We start from the raw sequence: 27095 nt of genomic DNA on the forward strand, positions 1-27095 counted from the left end.
TTTTTTTTCTTTTTTCCCTCTTTATTTTCAAATTGATTGTTAATGAGAACGCATGTGGAGCAGATAAGAATAATATTCATAGTATTCTGGCCATCAGGGTCCTTCTTTTCTTTTTTGCCTTCAGAGTCCTTTCCAAAAAGGAAACATGCTCCCTGGCATTCTATATTATTCCCAATTTCCAGGTGGAAAAATGAGACAGATGGAATGACATAAAAACACGGGGGATTGTAGTTTTAAAAACAAGACAAAAATTCAGATCTTCTTGCTTTTATTCTTCTCTGTATTACCACAGTAAAATATTTATCAAAGTCCAAGAGATTACTGATATGTGATAATTACCAATGTCTTTACATTAATGGAGCTATGAAATAATAAGCTCATCAGTGAGGTAACTGGGAAAAAGTTCAAATGGATAAGGGTGCATCACTATTTGCTTTATACAGTACTGAAACAACCATAACATTCAAACACCAGGAAGTCCTAAGTAATATTAAATAGTAATTCATAACTGTGAAATGCTGTAACATCTTGAAGTACCTTCTGAATGACCAAAACGGATGAAATTTTGTTCAGTGTAACTTCAGTTTTTTACACAGAACTATGTATTTTTAAAAACTGGTAATCCATGTCAGATATACACAAAACCCTTAACGGACTAGACTGCTCAATGAGTAGAGCTCCCCATTGCTTCGATGTTATGGACTAATGAGCTTATAATTCAATGAAACCCTTTTAACAAGTTCTAGCCTACAGAATGGCACGTTCAAATAGTTTGGTCCTATTCGTTTTATTAACAAAAATCCCCGATTCCTTTATAAGGTGTTTAATTCCTCTTACAATCACCTTTAAAGGGCCTGACTTGGTTTTGGTCTAGGTAAACCAAAGTGTGACCCTCCAGTCCCCAGTCTGTGCGTTCTTCATGAGTCTCAGTTCAGTGTAACTCAACACAGTGACCTTCCCATGAGTTTTCCATTGGACATTTTACAGTAATATTAATACTTTCCACAGAGTATCCTTTCTCTAGGCTTTTGTCAAATTAATAATGGCATGTGGTATTCCTTAGCATAACCTGCCAAAATGTGATAATCTCCTTGGAAGAAAAGCCATGAGCTGCAATCACACGTCTGAGTTGACAGACATCCAAATGGATCCTATATAAAAAGAAAAGGTTTGTGTCTTCTGGAATATGGATGTCCACGTTTAATAAATTCAAACAGATCCCAACATAAACATCTTCAAACTTGATGGGTTTTACGTGACTCATCATTTCATAGATTCTTGGCACCAAATCTCTGGACATTATATAACCCAACCCACTGCAGTAGGGAGGAAACACCTTGAAGGGATACTCTTGGTACGAAATATGGGCTTTTTGGTAAAATCCTCTATAGGAATAATTATCGATTAGAGGATAACCTGTGAAAAACTTCTCTGAATGGTTTACATTTAAAAGATACTTCACTAAGTTGCCAGTATTGATGAAAACATCAGTGTCTGTCTTCATGATGTACTTGGCATTGGGGCAAAACTCTGTTACCCACCTGAATGCCATAATTGTTTTCAAGGTCAGATTATTATATGTGTCTAAAAAATCTTGTCGTATTATGTCACCATAAAGAATGTGCTCATCCTCTAAGGACAATGCTAACACTTTGTCTTCCTTTTCGGCCGGCTGGCCTAGTAAGAAAAATGTAAGAACCTCATATCCCCACCAAGATTTTTTTTCACCCCAAGTAACTCTAATGGCCTGTCTGGCTTTCACATCTGAAGGGTGTGAGGTCACCAGGATGACAAGAAAAGGGTTTTGATGAGAGCAGTTTGAATGCTCTCGAAGTGTGAAGCGAAAGTCTTGTCTGTAAATTGGCTCATACTCATAGAAGTACATCCAGTTTACACGTTCTATCACATTGTAGTGGGGCAGGCTGAGGTACCACATCACAAGAAAACTCAGGAGGGATAGCAGCAGGAGGCTCCATTTGAGGGATCTCAGTGACATCCTACTCGGAAGAGTGGTCAAGAGAGCCAGGGCCATCCACAGCAGCTCAGAAGCACACGAGCCTGAGGTTCTGGAAGATTTATCAAAGACCTGGTTAGTACTCCACCACACAAGACACAGTATTAAATGATATCTGATTATCTACTTAAAGAGTTGGAACAACAAAAGCTCCCAAGCAAAACCAAGAATCCTGACCCCAACCTAGTTCATTTCATTTAACTATAAGCAAATGGACACCAAAAACCAAGAGGGCATTTTAGCTTTTTACATCCAGACCAAGATTAAAAACATATCCTTCATTACTTCGGGAAAATTAATACTTCCTGTTTGATTTAAATAACTGTTGAAATATGATTTTGTCCCGGATGTCCAGAGGGACAGAAAAAGATGAGTAATAGGGGGGTTAAAAAATAAATCTGCAATTTAAAAAAAAAGCCGCATTTCTTCTTCACCACTATGGAAAGAGAAGTGAAGGATTTAATGCAAGGAGATATTACCAGCAACATGTCCAAATAAACCAAGGGTCTTTCTCAGCTGTGTGACCAGATGTGGATTCTAGCAAATCTGGAATAAGGAAAACCCAGTGGCAACAATTACTCATGTGAAATGAGATGGGAGCAGAGACTCTTCACCTGAAAGGCAAGTCCTCTAGACACAAACAGGGTAAGCATCTCCAGAGTTTTTAAATGGTCAAGACTGTGAAATAGATTTTTCCTTGCCCCAAACAGATCCCAGCTCCCCTTTTACCTCACTGGCTGAACTCCATGCTCAGTCTGCACAACAAGTGCTTAAATTAAAGGCCTGTCCATAGAATTGAGTTTTCATGTGTTTCCCATTCTAATCTATTCAGAAATCCTGTGCCAGATCAGAATCATGGGATGGACCCTCCAGCTGAGATGAGAAGAGCGGTAATGTTACAGCATTCAGACTGGAGTGACAGTGTCACCTCAGTTCTGTGCTAGGCCCCAAGGATGAGGTTGGTTCACAATTCAGGATCCCACAGGGCTTTCTGGGCACCATGATATCAAGACAAACATGTGCTAAGTGTTTCCTAGACATTCCACACCCACAGACAACACCAGGCACCAAGACCAAAGGAAGGAGATGGGAGAAGGGGATCCCTAGGCAACAGGTAAACATGGAAGGACAGGGTGGCACTGACTGTTTATATCAATGCTAAGGGACTTCAGAGTAAGGGATGGATGAACAACATGAGGGGCAGGCTGAGGAGGTTCCAATGGTGCCCTTTCACCCCCCATCCTCTGGGAAGAGGGGTCCTGGGAACCCAGAATCTGTTATGAAGGGCATATGTTAATGTCATTATATGGGAAGGCTGGCCCCCCAAGGGTTCTACCTTGGGTCAGTCTTAGGTCTTTGGATGCACAGCTCTTCTGCCTCTTAATACTATGAAAATGACAGGACCTCAAGACTCCTTGTCCTATTTGGCCATATCCTATCTGCCCTGATTAGTTCTGGTCACAGTCAGTAATCTCTCCTTTCTCTAGAGCTTTCTATATTTTAAGTCACACAATACAAACTCTCCAGTTCAGTTTCATGTATATGTGTCTTGCCCCTCCATTTGTAGTCTATGACCTTGTTGGCGAAGTGTTTCTCACCATAGTCAAAGTGCAAGACAGACACAGACCTACAGCAGGAGAGCAATGCACACGGACTTGTTATGCTATTTCCATTTGTGTAAAGGATAAAAGGTAGGTCTGTCCATCCCACCCCAGTCTTCCTCTCTCCCCCTTACTAGCCTTGCACAGCCAGCTCCTGGAAAAACCTGAAACAGAAGAGACCTAGAATAAGAATAATAGAAGTAATGAACTTCTTCCTACACTGTCTCCTCATCTGTGACTAGACACTGCATGCACAACCCTAGGGGTCTTGATTTACACCTCAGCCAATGACAACTTTTACGTTTATTACAACACTTGTCAGGTGGCAGTTTTACATCTCATTCTAACAAATCAGCACACTGGAATAAATTTCAGACTAACAAAAGGAAAGTATACTGCGTAAGGATCAGCATTTACAATCATATATAGGCAATGAAGGCTCCATTACTCTTCAATAATGGGAAGAACTCAAAGCAGCAAATCTTATTACAAAAGTTATCTCACATGCATTCAATAGGCCATGTTTCTTTTTTTTTTTCGTATTTAAAAAAAAATTTTTTTTTTTAACGTTTATTTATTTTTGAGACAGAGAGAGACAGAGCATGAACGGGGGAGGGTCAGAGAGAGAGGAAGACACAGAATCTGAAACAGGCTCCAGGCTCTGAGCCGTCAGCACAGAGCCTGATGCGGGGCTTGAACTCACGAACCGCGAGATCATGACCTGAGCTGAAGTCGGACGCTTAACCGACTAAGCCACCCAGGCGCCCCTGTATTTTTAAAAAAATATGTTTATTATTCTGAGAGAGAGAGAGAGAGAGAGAACAAGAAGCAGAGGTGCAGAAAGAGGGAGAGAGACAGAATCCCAAGCAGGCTCCATACTGTCAGCACAGAGCCTGACATGGGGCTCAAACCAATGAACTGTGAGCCAAAACCAAGAGTCGGACGCCTAACTGACGGAGCCATGCAGGCGCTCCTATAAGCCATGTTTTTTAAATGTGACAATGTGACTGTGGCTGTGATGTCTACTGCTATGGGCCCACAAAGAAAATAAAACAGCAGCAAGGAGAAGAGGAATTCTCTAGTCCAAAAAGAGGGAAAAGTCTTTCAAGGACCCACAACACAGGTGGTTCTAAGGGCAGAGAGACCAGAGTCTACAACCCAGCTCTGTCCTTTAACAAACAGGGCAAGCAGGTATGTTCTTCCTTTTGGAGCCTCAGTTTCCACATCTCTGCACTAAAGATGTCAAATACAGTGGAGGGGGACAACATGTGCAAAGCATTTCACTGGCCATTAAGTGTTCAATAAATAGAGTCTGGTCCCCAGCTGTGTTCCACCCTTGGCAGCCTTTGCGTCCTGTGTTCTCTAAATTGATTTTTATTGTCAAATGGGTTATCCTGGAAAAATAATCTCTATGAGTTCTTACTATTTAAAGAAAAATATGTTTTGAAGCCATAAATATATTTCTATTTCTTACCTCCTTCTTGATTTATTTCTTCTGAGTGAAAGATCTTCAATTTCACCAACCGAACAGTCAGTAGTATGTAGTAGTCAAAAATAATGCTTGAAATTTCTGTAAGACATATAAAAAATGTAACCGCATTTACTTATGGGTCAGGGAATTAGAAATCAAAGACGGTAAATGAAGCACTCCCACCTCCTTCAATTTCTTTCTGAACTAGGAACATATATTGAAACAAAAAGTTAAAAAAGTTACCATTAGTCCACAGAACTCAAGAGTTCATGGCTTTATCATGGAAAACAGCACTTGGTATTCAAGGCTTAAAACATAATCTAAATTCTCAGGTCAGCTGGTGTCGTAGGTCACCATACCAGTTTTACTTCCCTGGATAAAGAACTCAGGGGTCACTAAAATAGGTGAAACATAAAACTTCTAAGAGACACTCTGCTGGTATCCTCTCTTTAATTCTGTGTTCCATGTATGCATTCACAGGAGGCAACCCTTCCCAAATTCATCTTTCCCCTCTGAACCTCCATCTCTACTGACAAATAACCCAAGGCACATTAATAAACAGTGAGAAGAGAAATAGTGTGACACATCTCACTTCCTGCCATGATTCAGTGGCTCATATCCTGGCTTTTACTAGTCAAGTTTGAAAACGAGAGCAGGATATAAAAGACAGGGAGTCACTGACATATACAATTATATATACAAATTTTATACAATTGTATCTATATATACAATTATACAATTTTTATATACAATTATATACAATTGTATACAATTTTTTGTATATATATACAAATTTTTTCCTTATATACAATTTTTTCCAATGAATTAAAGATCAAATGGAAGAAAAATGAGCCTTTAAAAACACTAAAAGAAAATATGGATGAACATTTTAGTAATTTTGAAATGGGGAAGACTTTTCAATTACTCAACTATAGGGAAACAATCTAGAACCCATAAAGGAAATTTTGATCAAATAAAGATTTCAAAAATTTCTTGAACAAGGTTAAAAAGCAAAACAAAAACAAAAACAAAATAAAAAACAGAAAACTAAAAAAACAAACAACAATAAAAAACACAAACAAGGATGAAAGATTAAAAAACAAACCGGAGAGAAAAAAAAAACAACCTGAGATTTATGACAAAGATTTGTAAACCCAAAGAAAAAAAAGAGTTCATACAAATTAAGTACAAGATGAACACTACAAGAGAATAAATGGCGGAAAGAGAAATTCTCAAGAGAACTACAAATGATCAATAAGAACAGATGTTCAAACTTACAAGGAAGCAGAAATATTGACAAAAATCTCAAATCAGCAAATTAAAGGAAAAAAAAAAACCCACATGACAATAGTCAGTATGTGTGGGGGAAAAGGTATTCTCATGCACTCTGGAGGAAAATTTGAAAACACGTATCAAAATTTTAAATGTGTATACTCTTTAACCAAGCAATTACCACTGCTAGCAATTTATCCTAAAGAAGTAAGCAGGCAACTGTGTGTAATTTATAATATGGAAAAATTTAATTTTAAATGCCTCACAATTGGGAACTGGTTAAACAAAATTATGATCTATTCATACAACAGCATATATTTATTTATTATATGCGATGAAGCTTACCTATATCTTCCCTTGATATATAGCAAATGAAAATCGCAAAACTGCTTATGTGGTATAAGTCCTTAAACCCATATATTCACATATGCTAAGCAAGATTTTCTAGAAGGATATGTCTCAGTATGTCAATGGCTTCTATTCTGCGGGATTTCTGGAAGACTTCTTCTTTCTTTTGTTTTTCTTTTTGTATCATTTAGATTTTCCATGCCATTTGTGTAGTCTTTGTACATAGATAAAAACAAAGCCAAACATTTTTTTTAGTTTTATGCTTGCATATCTCAAAGTTCAACTGAATGGTAGTAACCCTAAATGAGCAAGCAGGATTCTGAGTTTCATCTTACCCCAGGTTCTTCTCCCAAAGTGTAGCCACGTACAATTCATGATATGTCTATTAGGTATTATCCTCTCTTATTTCAGTAAATATTATCTCAACATAGTGAGGAATTATTTTAAAAGATTAAGTATATAGTAATTCTAAATATAAATCTACCAGGACTTACATTAGCTTACAATAATAGCACTTTACATATAATCATGTTATGTATACACACACATATTTAAACAGTTGATGAAGTGTTTGCAAGTATTATTAGTATTCCCCCAGTAACTCTATACAGTGGGCCAGCTGGTTTTACTGTACCTATTTTATAGATGAATTTTAGAGATTTCAAGTGAACTGAAAGTGAAATAAAGACACTTTCAAACAGACTAGGACTTACAAAGTCCACAAACTCTAGCTGGGAGAAGTATCAACAGAATATGTTTTAGTATGGAGAAAAGTGAACTCAGGAGGAAGGAATGGCATGAAAGGAACAGATGTAAACCAGGAGGCCATTAAAAGACCGTGAAAACTAGTAAGTACAGATACTGTAAAACAAAATGAGAGAAGAACAAGAATACAATTTTTTTTAATGTGGTCAGCAAAAGTGAAACTGAAATACTATACAAAAATGACATGGTTGCTGTAAAAAGACTTAAAATATGTGAAAAATTAAAATATGTTAATATTCTTACCTAATTCAAGAGGAACAAGGAGTGATAAACTTTAACATTTTACAAAAAAAATCATTTAAGAATGTACATTATTAACCTTGAGAGTGACTACTGAAAGAACAGATATGGAATATGTATCTTCCACACTGAGAAATAAAAGAAACAAAGCAAGCTACCAATAGAGAAGAAGAAAAAAGCAGAGAAAATGCAAGGCAAATAGAAAACACAAAAGATATCAGAAGTAAATATAAATGTACTGTCAGAGTAAATATAAACCTACCTCCTAAAAGAGATTCTCAACGTGGCTTAAAATTCTGCCATTATACTGCTTATAAGACGCATGCCTAAAACAAAACAACATAAAAGTTTTAAAATTAGTAAATAAAAACCGTATCATGACAATGTCAATCAGAAGGCTGCTGTAGTTAATTATTAATGTCACATATTATATTTATTCATTTTTAAATATTCATTTTGGAGAGGGGGGAGGGGCAAAGCAAGGGGGCAGAAGACCTGAAGCAGGCTCTGCACTGACAGCAGAGAGCCTGATGTGGGGCTTGAACTTATGAATCATGAGATCATAACCTGAGCCGAAGTTGGACGATTAACCAATTGAGCTTCCAGGCCCCCTCATGTCACATATTTTAAATGAACAGCATTTAAAAGGGATAAGATTTTGTTACTGATAAAAGGAGCCATGCAACAAGATAATGTAACAGTTATGAAACTATATCAACATAAAAACATAGCCTCAAAAATATATAAAGCAAACTTGGAAAAGCATAAGTACAAATGGAAAAAATCTATAATCCTAATGGGAGATTTAAAAAAAAAATTTTTTTTAATGTTTGTTTTTGAGAGACAGAGACAGACCATGAGTGGGGGAGGGGCAGAGAGAGGGAGACAAAATCTGAAGCAGGCTCCAGGCTCTGAGCTGTCAGCACAGAGCCTGACATGGGCTCAAATCTACAAACCATGAGATCATGACCTGGGCCAAAGTTGGACGCTTAACTGGCTGAGCCACCCAGGCACCCATATATAATCCTAATGGGAGATTTTGAACAAATCTGTCTAAATCAAGCAGGCAAAAAATAAGGATATAAGTGTTTCAAATAATATTAATAATCTTTATCTAAGAGAATGGAATATTTGTTTCAAGAACACGTGAAATATTCATTAAGAAACTGTTCATGTTAGGTTATATAAGTCATCTCAAGAACTTTCAAAACTCAATTCAACAGGGGCGCCTGGCTGCCTCAGTTGTTGAGCATGAGACTTTTTTTTTTTTTTTTTTTTTAATTTTTTTTTTCAACGTTTATTTTATTTTTGGGACAGAGAGAGACAGAGCATGAACGGGGGAGGGGCAGAGAGAGAGGGAGACACAGAATCGGAAACAGGCTCCAGGCTCCGAGCCATCAGCCCAGAGCCTGACGCGGGGCTCGAACTCACGGACCGCGAGATCGTGACCTGGCTGAAGTCGGACGCTTAGCCAACTGCGCCACCCAGGCGCCCCGAGCATGAGACTCTTGATCTCAGGGTCATGAGTTCAGGCCCCACACTGGGTGTAGAGATTACTTACAGAGGAAAAATAAACAACACAAAACAAACCTCAACTTAACGGAGGCCACATTATCTAACCACAATATAATTATGACAAAAACACAACTTGAAAAACACATAAACAAAAAAAACCTGTTTGGAAACTCAACACCCTTACATACAGTTTCTGTTTAATCCATAAATTTAAAGAGAATATCATATTGGAAATTGTAAAGGCACTATTACATCAACCACTTAACTGAAATCTATTGGTTTGCAGGGGTACGGGGGAAGAAGCCAAGCAATTTTTTTCTGCTTTAAACAATGATCTATAGTTCAGGGGGACAAGTGTTACAACTGAAGAGGAAAAAGTCCTCTTTATAGAAAAATGCCAGTTATAACTGTAGGTAGAATGACAGAAGAAAGCTATCATTTTGCAACCTCTCATGAAACTATTGATTCGGGCAATGATGATCAATCAGCGTTTTAATCATCAAATGAAAGATTAATAAGGCACCCAAGTAACCCTCCAAAGACTGCCTTTTACTTACAAGGACTAAAACAATATAAAATTTACATTGGAGGAATCAGAGTACTAATCATCAATCTTAGCAGAATGATGGCACAATTTCATGCTATTTATCTCCTTGTGAGCTACACTGTAAAGTCACAATATTGTCTCCGATGAATCCTAACCAAAAATGTTTAACTGGAATCTAATCAAAATTTACATGAAATACAGGATAGAAGAACAAGCTAAGGAACACCACAGGAAGCACTCAAAGAAATCAAGGAACTGGGACTGTCAACCAGCATGGTGTCTTCAGCCAGTCAGAACCATGAAAAAGGGGATGGCTGTAGGTTAAAAGAGGCTTAAGGACACACCAATTGCAAATGTATGGTCCTGGACCGGATCCTGGAGAAATCTGAATACAACATAGATATCAGGTGATGCCAGGAGGATTATTAATCTATTTAGGTGTGATAATGTTAGCTGGCTACAAAAGAAAATGTTCCTGGATAAACAAATGTGGTATTTCTACACAATGATGCTACTCAGCTACAAAAAGAAACAAAGCACTGATACAGGCTGTAACAAATACCAGTTTTAAGAATTGAGGATGTAGGGGCGCCTGGGTGGCTCAGTCGGTTAAGCGGCCGACTTCGGCTCAGGTCATGATCTCACGGCCGTGAGTTCAAGCCCCGCGTCAGGCTCTGTGCTGACAGCTCAGAGCCTGGAGCCTGCTTCAGATTCTGTGTCTCCCTCTCTCTCTGACCCTCCCCCGTTCATGCTCTGTCTCTCTCTGTCCCAAAAATAAATAAAACATTTAAAAAAAAATTAAAAAAAAAAAGAATTCAGGATGTGGATGAACCTGAAAAACATGAGTCTTAAGTAAAAGAAGATCAACACAAAGACCATATATATATATGACTCCATTAATATGAAACATGAAAGGCACATCTACAGACAGGTTAGTGGTTGCCCGGCGGTGGCACCAGCAACTGGTTGCAAATGGAGATAAAGAATCATTTTGGGGTAAAGGAAATATTTTAAAATTTGATTGGGTCATGGTTGCAGAACTCTGTGAATTTAGTAAAAATCACTGAATTGTACAGTTAAATAATTTATGGGTATGTAAGTCATATCCCAATAAAGCTGTTAAAAATAATTTAAAATTAAAAAACCTTTTCCTATTTTTAAGAGTATATATTTAGGAGTAGAAAGCCAAGATAGCTGTATTCACTTTAAAATATTTCAATAATGGGGCTCCTGGGCGGCTGAGTCGGTTGAGCATCCAAGTCTTGATTTCAGCTTGGGTTGTGATCTCATGGTTCGTGGGTTTGAGCCCTTCATCGGGCTCTGCACTGATGGCACAGAGCCTGCCTCTCTGATTCTCTCTCTTCCTCTCTCTGCCTCTTTCTTTTTCTCTCAAAATAAATAAACTTGAAAAAGAATTAAAAAATAATAATACTAAAAAAATAAAGAAATAAAATATTTTAGTAATAAAAACTAAAGAGAGGAAAACACATTCTCTCATTCATGTATGGTGGAGTAGAAAACCATAACATCTCAATGGAGTGCAATTTGGACATACTTATACAAATGACAAATACATTTACTCTTTTCTCAGTAATTTTGTTCCTGGAATTTATTTTACACACAGCTGTCTATGTCTAAAATGTTAAGGCATTTTATTGTTATTAGCTACGACATTATAATAGCAAATATTTGGAAATAACCCAAGGGATCATTAATGAGGGATTACTTACATAAACAATGAAACATCCACATAACGGAATGCTATACAGATGTTACTGACGTTAAAGATTTGTACAATATATTAAGTGGAGAAGATATAGAACAATGTCTACAATGTGCCAACTTTTGTGTCAAAAGGAAGAGGAAATAAAAAATATGTATTTGTATGTGTATGAGAAAAACAATGAAAAGACACAGTGGGCAGGGAGAAATGGGGTGGATGAGAGAAGGAGTGAGAGCATCCCTTTTTTATATTACTTTGGTGTATTACTTAAAAAATATTACTCAGTATAATTACTTTGTAAGTTACATAGTTTTTATATTATTTTGATTTTTAAAACACATGAATACATTAAAATTCAAAAAAATGAAAATAAAAAAAATTTCCTCCCCATTTTAAAGTGCCACAGATAAGGGGCACCTGGGTGGCTCAGTTGGTTGAGCATCCGACTTCAGCTCAGGTCATGATTCCACATCTGTGGGTTTGGGCCTCACGTCAGGCTCTGTGTTGACAGCTCAGAGCCTGGAGCCTGCTTTGGATTCTGTGTCTCCCTCTCTCTCTGCCCCTCCCCTGCTCACAATCTGTCTCTCTCTGTCTCTCAAAAAATAGAATAAAACATTAAGAAAAATTTTTAGGGGCGCCTGGGTGGCTCAGTCGGTTGAATATCTGACTTTGGCTCAGGTCATGATCTCACGGTTCAGGAGTTCAAGCCCTGTGTTGGGTTCTGTGCTGACAGCTCGGGGCCTAGAGCCTGCTTCCAATTCTGCTCCTCCCCTGCTCATACTCTGTCTCTCTCTCAAAAATAAATAAAGATTAAAAAAAAAATTAAAAAAAAATTTTTAAACACAGTGCTACGTATAAAAACACACTGGATGTAACTAAAGTAGTCCTTACAGAAAACTAACAACCTTTTAAAATAATATACATTTTTAAAAGTAGAATTACTTTATATACATTGTTTTGTATCCACTTGATTTTTTAACTGATATATAACTCACATACAGTAAAATTTACCCTTTTTATTTTACTCTTCTGTACACGTAACCACCAGCACAATCAAGATATGAAACAATTCCATCATAACCAAAATTCTACTAGTGTCCCTTAATCAAGCCTTCCCTGAACTCCCAGGCAACCACTGATCTGTTTTTCATCCCAATACCTTTGCCTTACCAGAATATGTCACATAACTAGATACAGTATGAAGACTTTTAAGCATAATAGGTAATATATTTTTTTAAAAAGATTAAAAATAAATAAGCTGAGTACTTAGCTCAAGAAGTTAAAAAAAATAATTCCAATGTTATTACATAAACAAGAAAACAGAAGGGATAATAAAGATAAAGCAGAAAACAATGAAAAACAAAAACCCAAAAAAAACAATTATTAAAAAAAATTAGGAATAGAAGGGAAGAGTCTAACCTGTTAGAGAAACTGTAGCAAACTTAAGGATAAACTTTAGAAATATTTCTACCAAAGTCAGGAAAACAGTGTATTTTGAGTGTGTGTTAGTGTCCACTAAAACAAGAGGAAGATGTAAAAACTGTTAAGAGAAAAAAGAAACCTGCCATTATTTTCATTATTATGTAATCATCTACAAAGAAAACTCAAGAGGAAAAAGACAACTTGTAAGAACTGACAGGTGTACCAAAATGTTGGATATGAGCTCACATATATACCAAGAACACTGAAAAAAAACAAAAATCTAGGGGCGCGTGGGTGGCTCAGTTGGTTAAGCACCTGACTCTTGATTTCAGCTCAGGTCATGATCCTGGGTTTGTGGGATCCAGCCCATATCCCACTTAGTGTGGAGCCTGCTTGAGATTCTCTCTCTCTCTCTCTCTCTCTCTCTCTCTCTCTCCCTCCCCGCCCCTCTTCCCTGCTGGTGCTATCTCTATAAGATAAAAAAAAGTTTAAAAAAGATTTCTATCATTTAAAAAAAAGTCTAAGGAAAATCACAACAGCAACAAAAACTACAGTGTCAAATAAAGCTAACAAAAAATCTGCAGGACCCTAATGTAGAAAAGTAAAATACTTTTCTGAAGAATACAAAAAAAAACACAAAAAGATGTGAGTAAATGAGACAGATAATGTGTTCAAGGATAAGAAGATTCAAAAGACTCAAAAGATTCCACTTCTCCAAATTAATCAATAAATACATAACATTATGATGAAAACTTCTTGATTTGGAATAACCAATACAATTTTGAAAACAAAGAATGAAGGTGGGATGGTGGTGGGTTGGCTGTTATTAAATCCTATCGCAGAGTTATAGTTATGAAAACAGAATGGCAGACCAACAGATGAAACAGCTGAGCAGCACTAAGGCCAGAAGCTGATGTATCCATACGCAGGGACTTAGCAGACGTACCCATACACAGGGACTTGAAAAATGGCAGAGGCTGCCTCACAAACCAGTGGGGAAAAGATTCAACAAATGGTTTCAGAATAAATGTGGGAAAAAAAAAATTTATTCATATTTATTTTCAAAATAAAGTTCCAGGTGGGTAAAAGAATTTTAAAAAGCAAAACTAAAATGATTACAGAAAAATACAGAATATATTTGTGAACCTCTGTGTGGCAAAGGCCTTTGTGAACAAGTTACAAAAAGCATATCCCATAAAAGACAGGAGAAATACACTGGGTAACATTAGAATATAAAGTTTATAGGACAAGACAAGTTAAAATGTGAGCCACAGACTCAGAGAAGATATTTACAACAAATAAAACAAAGGGCTGGTATCCAGAATCCTTGCACTATATTTGTTAGATAGTATATACTTTTATAATCTGTTATTAATTTTCACTTGTATAAAGTTTATATAAAGCTTACAAATCAAAAGGAAAATGGGTAACGTGTGAATAAGTTCACAGAAGGGGAATTCAGAACTTCCAATTACATGCCGATAAACATGAAAAGAGGGGTCAGTCTCACTAGTGACCAGGGAAAGGCAAATTAAAGTCAGATACCAAGTTTTTAACCCATCTGAAAACATAAAAAAGTTTATTATTAATCAGGTATTGGAGTGAATGATATTTGTCATACACTGAGGGTTGAAGTACAAGCCCACTGTGGTAGATAAGCAACATGGTTGCATCTAGAGAACTGAAAACCAGACTTTCCTTTCCTGGGACTACATCCTTGAAAAACTCTCATATGTGTACATGCGTGGAGACCTGTACAAGCATGCTTACTATGGGGTTATGAAAACAGATAATCTGAAGCAACTTAAATCTCTATCCGTAAGATAATAAGTAAATAAAACCTGCTACTGTCTTCCAATGGAATCCTAGAAGACAGTTAAAAAGAAGTGAATCGGATTTATATACAGAATATCAATTTTGAGAGTATTAAAAAATAAAATGTTGAGTAAAATATACAAGTTGAAAAATTAAATGCATAGATAATACAATTTATATAGTTTTAAACCGCACAAGAGCAAGAGAGCTTTAAAAAGCAGCTATGCGCACAAAACTATTTTTTTAAGTTTATTTATTTTAAGAGTGAGAAAACGAGCAGGGGCGGGGCAAAGAGAAATGAAAAGAGAGAATCCCAAGCAGGCTCTGCACTGTTAGCATGGGGCCCGATGCAGGGGCTCGATCCCACAAACTGTCAGCCCAGGTGCCCCTAAAACTATTTTTTAAAGAAACTGCAGGAAAAGCTTCCACACTCAGCAGTGTGGGTGTCACTGTGGAAGAATAAAAGGGGTGTGTGGTGAAAAGGGGAAAGAGAAGACTTGCCACAAATACTGTAAAGGATTAATTAGCATTTGTTAATTCAGGATGATTGAAATACAAGTATTCTCTTCTATTTTTAGTTTTCTTTGTATTTTAAACCTATCAAAACAGGAAAAAAGCATAACAAAAATGCCTGGACTTAAATGGCTTACCCTAAATCTTGGCTATAATACTTAATGGTTGTGTGTGACTTTAAGGAAGTTACTTAACTTTTCAAAAAAGTCTTTTTTTTTTTTTTTTTTTCCAGCTAAAACCAAGCACCACAATACCGATTCAGTTACTATGAGGTTTACGTGGACAATATGGACTATTCAGTCAGCAAAGTCAGTGGTTTCTGAAGTTAAAGTGACACTCGGGTATGTGGATAAATGTGGACACACTATGATGTCACAGAAATCAAGCTGGCCTGGTCTGAGACTTAGGTCTGGCTCATAACCAGACAGTGGGAGCACAGGGCAGCCGCTCTCCTAGCACAGGAATGAGTTTTGTGAGCTCTGACACTGTTCTAAATCCCATGTCCCAGGAGAGGGGCAGAAAGAATCTAAAACACCGATGAGCAGAAAAATATAAAAAGGCCCAACAAGGAAATACACTATTATTTTATTACTGACTTCTTAAATAATATCATATATCACTGTAAAGAACTTACATTTATAATTCTAAAATAATTTCCATTTGATAAAAGATAAACTTGTGATCATATTAAGTAAACATGCATTCACCAACTAGATTTTAAATAATTTACCCCAAGCAAACCATCTTCTCTATCCCACAAGCCCAGCACGATGCTGCTGCACCAGTGACCACAAATAATTTACGGGTCAATTTGGTGGTTGATACATAAAAGCTGAAGAAACATTGCAAATAATAGAAAAGCCCAGAAAACTTCCAGAAATAAATAAGAGGTTGGTTGCATCCAATGTTTTAGAAGAGAGCAGAAGAACTGAGATGCAGATTTCTTCTCCTCAGTTATTAATACCAGAACTTTCTGGCACCAAAGATGGATGCATCTATGTCTTACCCCCAAGTGTTACAGAGCCCTCAAAAGAGCTCTGTGGAAATCCACCCCTCCCCGCCCTGCCAAAATAATTCAAATGAATGTAAACTGGTATTTTTTAATGGAGGGCTTCTCAGGTTTTAATATGCTAATATACATTCTCTGAGAAGAGGATATATCATGCAATGTTTCTCAAATCTATCTGAAGAACCTATTTTCATTTTCAGTCTCTGGCAGGATTGAACTCTACCTTTTGGAAAAATCTTGTCCTAGCCCATCTTTGTATTCACTGAATTAATAAACTAATTTTGGTGAATTGAGCAGTAGTTTGGAGTTAAAAAAATTCTACAAAATGGTTGAGTGTTTTTGGAAAACTTTTTAGTGTCATTCACTGAAGCTGAATATACATGTATCCTATGATGTAGCAACTCCAGTCCTAGGAAGAACACTCAACAACAAGTACATTGGGACACCAAAATATGTTCCAGAAAATTCATAACAGCACACCATCCATGATAACTCCAACCTGGAAACAACCATGGTGGAAGAAACAAATTTATGTAACAGCACCTTCCACAAAACAGAAATGAACAAACTATAACTTCATGTGACATTTTAGAGTCTCTCAAATATAATGTAGAGTTAAAGAAGCCAGATACATAAAGAATAGATACTATGATTCCATTTACACAAAACTGAAAAGCAGGCAAGAGCAATCTAAGGTGTCAGAATTAGGGCACTGATAACCTCTGGAGACAGGAAGGAAGTATAATTGGTAGGGCCCTGGGGGGACTTTCTGGGGTTCCAGCCATGTTCTATTTCTTGACCTAGATGGTGCTTACAGGTGTGTTCACTGTGATAATTCATCTCCTAATTAGTACACTTTCTTTTTGCATGTTATACTTAAAAAAAAAAAAAAGAAGTTAAAACAGCTTGGCAATCCAATCATTCTGTCTATTTAGTGACTGTGTGCAATCATGTCTACAAGACATGCTGGCCCTAGGTGCCCAGCCGTGGTGAGAGCACCAGGAACTGTTCTCAGGCACTAACTCACGGGACCTTCAAGACAGTCCACAAATAAAGGTGCTCTGAAACCTTTACTGTTTGCATTGAATACGTGAGGAAACTGAGGCTCGGGGAGAGTCAATAACTTGCCCAAAGTCACAGGCTCGTAGGTGGTAGGGACAAAATCAAGCAGGACTCCAAATCTCACATTCTTTTATTTTTAATTTTTAGTGTAGATTTATTTTTGAGAGAGAGAGAGAGAGAGAGAGAGAGAGAGCAAGCAAGGGAGGGGCAGAGAGACAGGGAGACACAGAATCCGAAGCAGGCTCCAGGCTTTGAGCTGTCAGCACAAAGCCCAACGTGGGGCTCGAACTCATGAACCGTGAGGCCATAACCTGAACCGAAGTCGGACGCTCAACTGACTGAGCCACCCAGGCGCCCCCAGATATCATGTTCTTGGCACCACCCTTCCTATGCCAGGGAGTCTGCTACATCTCTATTGACCGGAATCACTCTGAATGGTTTTAATTTCTCACTACCACCAAACCTTGATTAAACACAGTAAAGCAGCATCACAACCTTACCATCTTTACACAGAAAGACTCAGGATTCTCACCCTCAAAACCTGAAATATGAGTTATTAACAATAGTAACAAATGGCAACTAATAATTCATGCAGATACGGACATTCTTATTTGGCATCACAAATATGCTGGGCACTAGAAAATAAACTGGGGGGCTGACAGGGTGGGTGGAGGGATCAGTCCAAATGCAAGGACTCCAGAGAAACAGAACAAAGAATTACTGCAATGGTACCATTATTTAAGCCAAAATAACCTGAAATTCTTTCCTGGGGTACAAAAATGTTGGTTATATTCTACAAAGGGAAAGCAAATTCAATTTTTTAAAAAAACATTTCTAGGGGCGCCTGGGTGGCGCAGTCGGTTAAGCGTCCGACTTCAGCCAGGTCACGATCTCGCGGTCCGTGAGTTCGAGCCCCGCGTCAGGCTCTGGGCTGATGGCTCGGAGCCTGGAGCCTGTTTCCGATTCTGTGTCTCCCTCTCTCTCTGCCCCTCCCCCGTTCATGCTCTGTCTCTCTCTGTCCCAAAAATAAATAAACGTTGAAAAAAAATAATAAAAAAAAAAAAATTTCTAATTGCAAGTATATGTTCATTAGAGAGCTGCCAATACAAAAACAAAGCACAAAGACAGTGAGAGCTTAAGGACAACAAGGTTCATATTTTTTGAAGAAGATCTATCTATCCAGTCTGTCTCTCAGGAATATATCTCGTCTGTGGCCATGCCTCCTCCTATCTCTATTTCAGTCAAAGTGGCTTCGGTTCTGAGCCCTGACACTTTCAAATTTTCCCTCCCTCGGAGAGTCTTCACTTGCTGTTTCTCTAACACAAAAGCTGGTTCTTGAAAAGTCTGGCTCCTTCTCCTGCTTTGGATCCTAGCAAAATGTCACTTAGGAGAGTCCTTCCCTGACCCCTTATCTCAAGTGGTTCCCCTGCCCCTACTTTCTATCACACCCCTCATTATTCTCCTGTAGGCAATCAAACCACCTGAGATTTTCTGTCTATTATTTGTTTATTGTCTTCCCTTCAAGAATCTGAGGTTTGTGAGGGGAAAGGCCTTGCACATCTTGTTCACTGCCACATCCCTGGAGCTTAGCACACAGTAGGTACTAGGCGGGTATCTGAATGCTGTGCAAATGGTCTAATAATGTGCTTTTACCCCTTTCTTTATTAACAAAATATCCCCAAGAATAAATTGAATCCAAAAGTAAACTCCTGAATCTGTTAGAGTATGCTTACTTTTCTTTGGCTTTCTTCTGAAACAAAGCCTTCTTCTAATAGGCTGCACTGATTCTGATCATGTTCATTTAAAAAGGTACAGACATGGGGCGCCTGGGTGGCTTGGTTGGTTAAGTGCCCGACTTCGGCTCAGGTTATGACCTCACGGTTGGTGGGTTCGAGCCTCGTGTTGGACTCTGTGCTGACAGCTCAGAGCCTGGAGCCTGCTTCAGATTCTGTGTCTCCCTCTCTCTCTGCCCCACTCCCACTCATGCTCCGTCTCTGTCTCTCAGAAATGAATAAATGTTAAAAAAAATTTTTTTTTTAAAGGTACAGACATGAGGGGCATTGGTTAAGTGGTTAAGCATCTGACTCTTGGTTTCGGCTCAGGTCATGATCTCACTCACGGTTTATGAGTTCAAGCCCTGCATCAGGCTCTGTGCTGATAGATGCAGAGCCTGCTTGGGATTCTGTCTCCTTCTCTCTCTGCCCTCCCCCACTTGCTCTCTATCTCTCACTCTCAAAATGAATAAACATTAAAAACAAAAAACAAAAAACAGGTCCAGACATGCAAAAACAAACAAAATCACCAAAAAACCACATTTCAATAAAATTCTAAGCCCATGCATACTAGATTTAGGGTCATCCAAGGAGAAAATATGTGCTATCATTAAAGATAATTACAATTACTGCCAATCGGGCAACATTATGACTCTTTTTCCACATACAAAACAGTACTACAAAAGGTGGAAATCCTGGTAGCCTAAACAAGGTCCTGTGCACATTGAGTTTAATACAAATCATAATTACACACATCACTCATGTCCTATTTCTTATAAAGAGAGAGAACCACGGGGCGCCTGGGTGGCTCAGTCAGTTAAGCATTCAGCTCTTGACTTCAGCTCAGGTCACGTTTTTTTTTTTGTTTTTTTTTTAATGTTTATTTATTTTGGAGAGAAACAGAGCGCAAGTGGGGGAGGGATAGAGAGACAGGAAGACAGAATCTGAAGCAGGCTCTAGGCTCTGAGCTGTCAACACAGAGCCCAATGCAGGGCTCGAACTCACAGACTGTGAGATCATAACCTGAGCCCAAGTCCAATGCCCAGCCGACTGAGCCACTCAGGCTCCCCATCAGGTCATGATTTTAATAGTTCATGAGTTCAAGTTCAGCACGGAGCCTGCTTGGAAGTCTCTCTCTCTCTCCCTCTCTCTGTCCCTCCCCTGCTCATGTGCTCTGTTTCTCTCTCTCTCAAAATAAATAAACTTAAACAAAAAATTTTTAAATTAAAAATAAAGAGGGAGACACACACATCAATACACATCGTGAGGAAAATTTCCCTTCTAGTACCCACTCAAACTGAACATATTAATTCATAAACAAAGCAATATAAAACTCTACCATTCTGACCTCCTCTGATTATCATTAGAAACAAACACAAGCGGTGCTGTCTGACCATTACCTCTCTCTTCCCTTTTCTTTCTGAATCCAGTGATTCTTAAACTTTGCTGCATATTATAATCTCTTGGAGAACCTGAAAAGCTCTGGAAGCCAGGGTATATACCCCGAACTAATAACTAAATGAGAGTTACAAAGGGTGGTGAGGTTTAGGTGGCAGTATTTTGAAACCTTTTCCAGGTGATTCCAATGTTGCTGCTCTAGACCTCACTATTCAGACTATAGTGCCCGGGCACTGCCTAGGAGCTTGTTAGCCTCGGGCCCCACCCCATCTGATTCCAGCGAATCAGAAACTCCGTTTCTTGAAATAATACATGTTGAACATTTAGGACCGGGCTGGGACACAGTAAGAACTAAGTAGAGAGTACCACTGTTATCATTAAGGTCCACTATGTGCTCCTCTAACTTATTTGCTTACTTACATTTGTTCCATTTACAAACCATGCAGCTAGCTCCCAGTGTCTCTTATGTAACACCACATGGTCTCTAGCACATGTAAACATGCAAATAAATCCTAGTTTATCCACATTCTCCCTTCAGATCAGTAAGCTTTCTTTTTTTTCTTTTTTAGTAGGCTCCACACCCAATGTGGGGCTTGAATGCACAACCCTGAGATCAAGAGTCACATGCTCTACCGACTGAGCCAGCCAGGAGCCCCAGTAAGCTTCCTTTTAGAGTCCAAAGATGAGGTTTCCTCTAACATCTTAAAGTTCCCAATGTTTTGCTCCCATGAGCATATAAGCCCACAGGAACTAGCAGTAGCGATCCACACGCCAAATGCAAACTTTTTTGGTTCCTCTTCCACACATGCTCCCCTCTCCCGTGGCCTTCCTCTTGCCCCCTGATCTTCCTATACCTGGGAATGATTGGAACTGTCAGAAGTCCTACAACAGGTACTTCTGGCAGCTGGAGGAGAACTACAAAACTCATTAACGTTTTCAAACTGAGGTGTGAAATATTCAAGTGGCATCGATCTACTTTAAGGATTATGCATATTTGATAAAGCTTACATTTCTCCCTCTCACTCCAAAGCACAGCTGGGCATATAGTAGAGAGTCAAATTTTATTTGCTGATGGCGGTTGATGGGGGGTGGGAGATGGGTATTGAAGAGGGCAACGTTTAGGATGAGCACTGGGTGTTGTATGGAAACCAATTTGACAATAAATTTCATATATTAACAATAAATAAATAAATAAATATTAAAAAAAAAAGAAAAAAAACTTGCTTTCTACTTTATCCATTTTCTTCACATTGCCCTCTCTCCATAATTTTAGCAACACCCCCTGCTTGGTCCTGGTACTGGACTAAGTACTTTCCATATTTCCACCGTTTATTGATTAAAACTATCTAGGACGTAGGCCCTACTACTGCAACACTTCTTTTCCAGTTGAGGAGACTGTGATTTGGAGACCTGATGGTTAGTCAGGGTCTCACAGCCAGCAAGCAGGGCTGGGAATGCGGGTGTCCTCATCCCCTAAGTGGGCTCCGAAACCACTACACCACAATGCATCCTTCCTAATTTATTTTCATCTCGCTGGCCTGGCATCTTCATACTTTCTTCCACGTAGTGCAGCATCTCTGATCTTTGTCACGGATAAAGAGCTGTCAAAGCTAACACATGAACTTATAAATTTCCAACTAGTCTTCTCTTCAACTATACTTTTCAGAAATGAAGGAACTTCTGGCAAGAATGTTAATAAGTTTATACTCCAAATAACCCTGAATAAATTGCTGAGCTTTGGTAAACATTAGCTTTGGTAAACACTGGAACCCAAAAGGGTTCCTCCACTCGAAGATCAAGGGAAGCCTTACATAGCATGCAAGAATGAAGTTTCTCTCAAGTGGGCAGGGCACTGAAAGGTCTTTCTGGAAGAAAAAAAAAAAGGAAACGTGAGCCCAATGACAGTGCCTAGTCAGTTTCAAAATTGGCTGATCCATCATGGCTAGTGTGTTTTCCACAGGCAGTCATTTGTTCAACATATACTTCTTTGGCTCATGCTGGGCAGTGAGAATACAGTACTGACCCAAAGAGCCAAACAGAGCAAAAATGGACGTACCTCTGCACCCAGGGGTGGGCAGTCTGAAAGAGCCACGTGACAGAGCTCGTGAAAAGAGGCAACAAGATGACTTGGTCTGGAGAGAACCTAGGAAAACTGGAGCAGAACAAAGATCACACAAGTGAGGCAGAACAGCAGGAAGGCTGACTTGAAAGCTGGGCTTCCTGGCTCTGTTTTGATATAAACAGCTTTACCCATTGGAGGAAGGGGATAGGGGAAGCTGCTCTAGTTAATATTTCTTCTCATTGTTGCCCCAGATTAAGAATATTACATACCTTTGTCATTCTTGTCTGTCAGGCTAAGTCACTCATTACCTTTCCCTTAGTTATCTGAATGTCCTTCGTTCATTTGTTTCTTCTTTCATGCATTCATTCATTCATTCAGTCAGTCAGTCAGTCGGTATGCCAGATCTGTTTTAAAGGTTGGGGATGCAATGGGGAAGACACCTGTCTTGCCTTCAGGTTGCTGACACAATGCAGAGCAGGGAGGAAGGTTTGTGACTCCAAGTTTCAGAATGAACATTATCAGTAAAGCCCACCTTGAGAAGATGGGAGGGTGACCTCCCAGCTGAAATGTCTCCAAATGTGTGGTCAGGGTCCAGGGCAGAGAGCTGAATTTGCACTCTCAGAATGTGCAGATGCTCGAGAAGAGCACAAATTATAGACCCTACATCAGTTTAGAGAAAGGAACTATTTAACATTAGAGATAAGAATTGAGAGAGAATTCTAATATATAGAAAAATTATAATATAATTTTTCCTCTCAGAAAGTGGCTATCTCCATCCTTGAAAACAAAGTCTGTTACCAAAATAGGAGCCAAATATAGTGCTTCTTTATGCTAACTTTAAAAAGCTGTTCAAAATGCACAGCCTGGGAGTTTAGCAGACATCTATGTTCTAGCCCAAGAGTGGGCAATTTTTTTTTTTTTTAATAAAAGGCCAGATAGCAAATATTTTCTTCATGGGCCATATGGTCTCTATCCCAGACACTTGACTCTGCCTTTCTAGCAAAAATGGTGCCACAGACAATATTAAACAAATAGGTGTGGCTGTGCTTCATTAAAACTTTATTTACCAATCAGGCTGTTGGTCTGGAAGTGTTCTTGGCATGAACTGGCATACCTTAGAACATCAAGAAAATCTCAGTCTCCTAAGATCCTTCGTCTCTATGTTTCCTCATTACCCCAAAGGGTCTCGCAACTTAAAAGGGGTCCTAGTGCTGGTAACATATTCCCCACATGACACAATTCCCAGAGGGGTAGGCAGGGCTGAGAAGTACTACTCTAGGCTATGGATGCTATACAGAGACACCAAAAGGCTTGGTTTCCTGGCTAATTCCAGGTCAGAAACACATAGAATGAAAAATTAATAATGTATTCTAGCTTTCTGAGTTTTATTCCTTAATTTCTCAGAGCTTCAAGGGGTCCAAGTTATCTCCCTAGCCAAATCTTCCATCCTGCAGCCTTTCAGGGCCTCATCCTTAAGATGTTCTGTGGCTTTATCTCCCCCCTCACCTAGAGGAGCCTCCTACCAATCACCAGGTCTCCTGTGCATATCCTCACCTTCCCCTCTCATCTAATTCACAATGTACCAAAAGCTCTAGTGCCAAAAGCAAATCAGTATTTATAATGGCCAACTTTTTACTGAAACAAAACCATTGTTCATAGTCCCATAAGAGATATTTACCAAAGACAGGCTGTTAAATGAACTGCAACTTTTGAATGCATCTGCTGTGCAAGGCCATTTAAAAGCATGCTGTTTGACCCCCCACATTTGACCTCATATATGAAGCTGTATATAGTGTGGTTACCACACAGTGAGCAGGGATGAGCAATAACTGTTAGAACTGCAAGAGGAAAGCATATTTGGCCTGGACGTTATACAGCTGTGAATGGGATAAAGGCACTTCCTCAAATGGGATTCTACTCATATCACCCAACAGTGGAAAGAACAGACTTGCGGACTGGGCACAGACAGAAGGCAAATCATTTTAACAGATAAAAAGAAAAAGTATCCACTGGAGTATTTTTTTAGGAATAAAGAGTTGAGTCTGAACTTGAATATGGCCACCAATTTAGGTTTATATAGTTAAATTTTCCTGACATATCAAGTATTTTAATAATAATCCAATTTTTTAGAAATATATGAATCATCCAAAATGGTTTAGTAAAGTTTAACTCTTACAATTCCTCAAATCATTCAGGGGAAAAAATACACTGGAATATACAAAAGAATTTGTAGCTGTGTAAATGACCCTTGAAATGTTGTAAAGGAGACTATTACAGTCAATTTTAACCAATTAGGATAATTTCTAAATTAAAGTAAGATGAACTTACCCACAGAATTTCAGATGAGACTAAAGCACTAGCTTTTTTAGTTTTTCTGCTGATTTCCATATTCCATGCTTTAATTAAAACATTTGCTGTGAACTACTGAGCAAAAGAACAGAAAAGGAATATATCTAAGTCATAATTCAACAACACTGGGCAATTCAACATCTAAAATCAGTGTTCTATACCTAGCAAACTATTACAGGAGCAAATTATCATATACTGTTTTGGCATTCTCTTCCTTTTTGGAAAAGCTTTGATCCTCTCTTCTTCCTTGCTCTCAAATCACTTCATGCATCCAATCTGGAATAATATTTGGCCACTGTTTTGATAACAGGCTTTACTTTCACGACCGGAATTACTCACTGACCATTCATTTGAATGAACCTTCTAGTCTAGGAGAAAAAAACGTCTTAGACTCTTATCTCTTAATAAACAGCTGCCTTCTCTAGATTGATACAAATTCAGATGTGCTTTTATCAGACATCAACACATTCTGAGAGCACAAAATCGGCTCCCTACATCCTTCTAAGACGCCTGGGGAAAGCTAAAATACAAACTTGTCCCCACTTGAAGACTGCCAACTCAAATCAAATCTTGCTTCCCTCTGAAAACAGGAAAAAAAAAAAAAAAAAAGATACGGTTTGGTAATTTATTCCTTGGATGTAGCTTTCCCTAACGAGGCAGCCACCTTGTAAACGCTGGTACTATTTGCAAAACACAGAGTAAAAGAAAACCATCTCGGCCTTGCAAATCTCCCTCCTAGTCCAGCAGTGAGGAGTGGAAGAGAAGGAAATAGGAATGCAACGCGTGCTTGCTGCTGGCATCATTCCTTACTGCTTGGAAAAGTGAGACTCCATTGCATCTCTCAGATTTCTTTTAAAATGCCTGTATGCCCGTTAAGATCGCCTCCTATAAATCGCGTGCCCTAGCTCCTCGGGATTTCCTTTTCTCTCTGCCCAATTCGCCCATTCTCCTCCTTAGGTCCAGATTCCTCGCAAACCCTCCCCATGAAGAAGAACGCTCCCGCATTTCAGAATTCGATTCCCAGGCCCTTCCCCAGCGCCTTGGGAATGCGTTCGTCCCGGGCCTGCCGGGAAATCCACCGACACTGAGACACCAGTCGGCGCCTCCGCGTCCTGTCCCTCGCCGCCGCGGCCAACGCTCCCCGGGCTGCTCCCCGACTTGGTCGCCAGAGAGGCCCAGAGCGACGGAGATCCGGGGGCTGCGCCCTAGGGCACAGCAGGCAGGGCAGAGTGCTCCTTGCGGCCGCGGCCTGGGCCCGCTACACGTCCCACCGCCCCTCAGTGTCGCCCACGGCCCCGCCAGGCCCCTTCTCCCCCAGGCGAACGGGATCCGGCAGCCGCTCTTCGCAGTGGCCGGAGCCCCAGGACGCCGCTGCTCCCGCGCAACCCCGGCCGCGCTCCGCGAGAGGGCCGGAGTGGGCGGCACCGCCCTGCCCGTCTCCTGGCCTCGCGGGGCCCGCAACTGCCGTTCCAGGAGAAGCGAGTCCCAGGACCGAGCCCGCCACCCAGCACTGGGGTCTGCAAGGCTTCCGATCGCCCCCCGGGACCCGGCCAGGCACTCACCTCCCGCGCGCGGCGCTAACCCTGCTCCGACACGGGCGGGCGGGCGGCCGATGCTGCCGCCCCGCGCGCACACGCAGCCTCCCGCAGCCGCACGCACGGCCGGGCGCGCGCAGACCACGCGCCGAGGCCCGGGAGTCCGTTGCTCACTCGCTCGCTCGCTCGCTCGCACGCACGCGCGGGCCCTGAGCCCCAGCGAGCTGGGCCCCACCCGGCCTGCAGCTCTACGCACTCCCTGGGTGTGGGCTCTGTCGCACCTAGCCATCACGCTGCGTTCCGAGCACGCCGCTGTTAGGTATGCCTTTTACATTGGACGCGGGCAGGGGGTGGGCCGCGGCGGATCTCTGGCAAGGATTTTGCCTTGTTTACGAGCGGCATAAATTCCCAGCCTCAAGCAGTTCTGGAGGGATTTACTTGTTCAAGTCCGCACAGCGCTATTAAGGAAAAGAAGAAACCTTGGGGAGTTCTTTAATCTCAGAAGAAAAGTGTGTTCTCCTTCTAGAATCGATGGAGAATGAAGGGTGGGGACACCACGGGGTTACAATGGTCTGGTGTATGCATACGAGTCCCGTGAAGTCGATTGCTTTCGGGCATCTTATCTTGAAAGTCTTTTGGTCTGGAGAATTCAGAGAAAGTCT

At 39.9% G+C, this 27095-nt stretch overlaps 1 protein-coding gene across 11 annotated transcripts; it reads right to left on the reverse strand.

Annotated features, from left to right (window-relative positions):
- Positions 1 to 27095, reverse strand: B3GALNT1 (beta-1,3-N-acetylgalactosaminyltransferase 1 (globoside blood group)). Of its 11 annotated transcripts, none has more exons than XM_032594685.1 (8): positions 26461 to 26553; positions 24878 to 24970; positions 22544 to 22639; positions 22299 to 22352; positions 7974 to 8037; positions 5090 to 5185; positions 2494 to 3779; positions 1 to 2066 (listed from the first exon to the last, which is right to left on the reverse strand). In XM_032594685.1, exon 8 carries the CDS (start codon positions 2030 to 2032, stop codon positions 1037 to 1039), a length of 996 nt encoding a protein of 331 aa, XP_032450576.1. In that variant the 5' UTR covers positions 2033 to 2066; positions 2494 to 3779; positions 5090 to 5185; positions 7974 to 8037; positions 22299 to 22352; positions 22544 to 22639; positions 24878 to 24970; positions 26461 to 26553; the 3' UTR covers positions 1 to 1036. The 11 variants fall into 11 exon arrangements, with proteins under 11 accessions (XP_032450576.1, XP_032450575.1, XP_032450581.1 ...); XM_032594684.1 differs by having other exon boundaries at positions 24878 to 24973; positions 26461 to 26546; XM_032594690.1 differs by lacking the exon at positions 26461 to 26553 and adding an exon at positions 6704 to 6920 and having other exon boundaries at positions 24878 to 26013.

Source organism: Lynx canadensis, chromosome C2, assembly GCF_007474595.2.
Source record: "Lynx canadensis isolate LIC74 chromosome C2, mLynCan4.pri.v2, whole genome shotgun sequence".
Lineage (NCBI taxonomy): Eukaryota > Metazoa > Chordata > Mammalia > Carnivora > Felidae > Lynx > Lynx canadensis.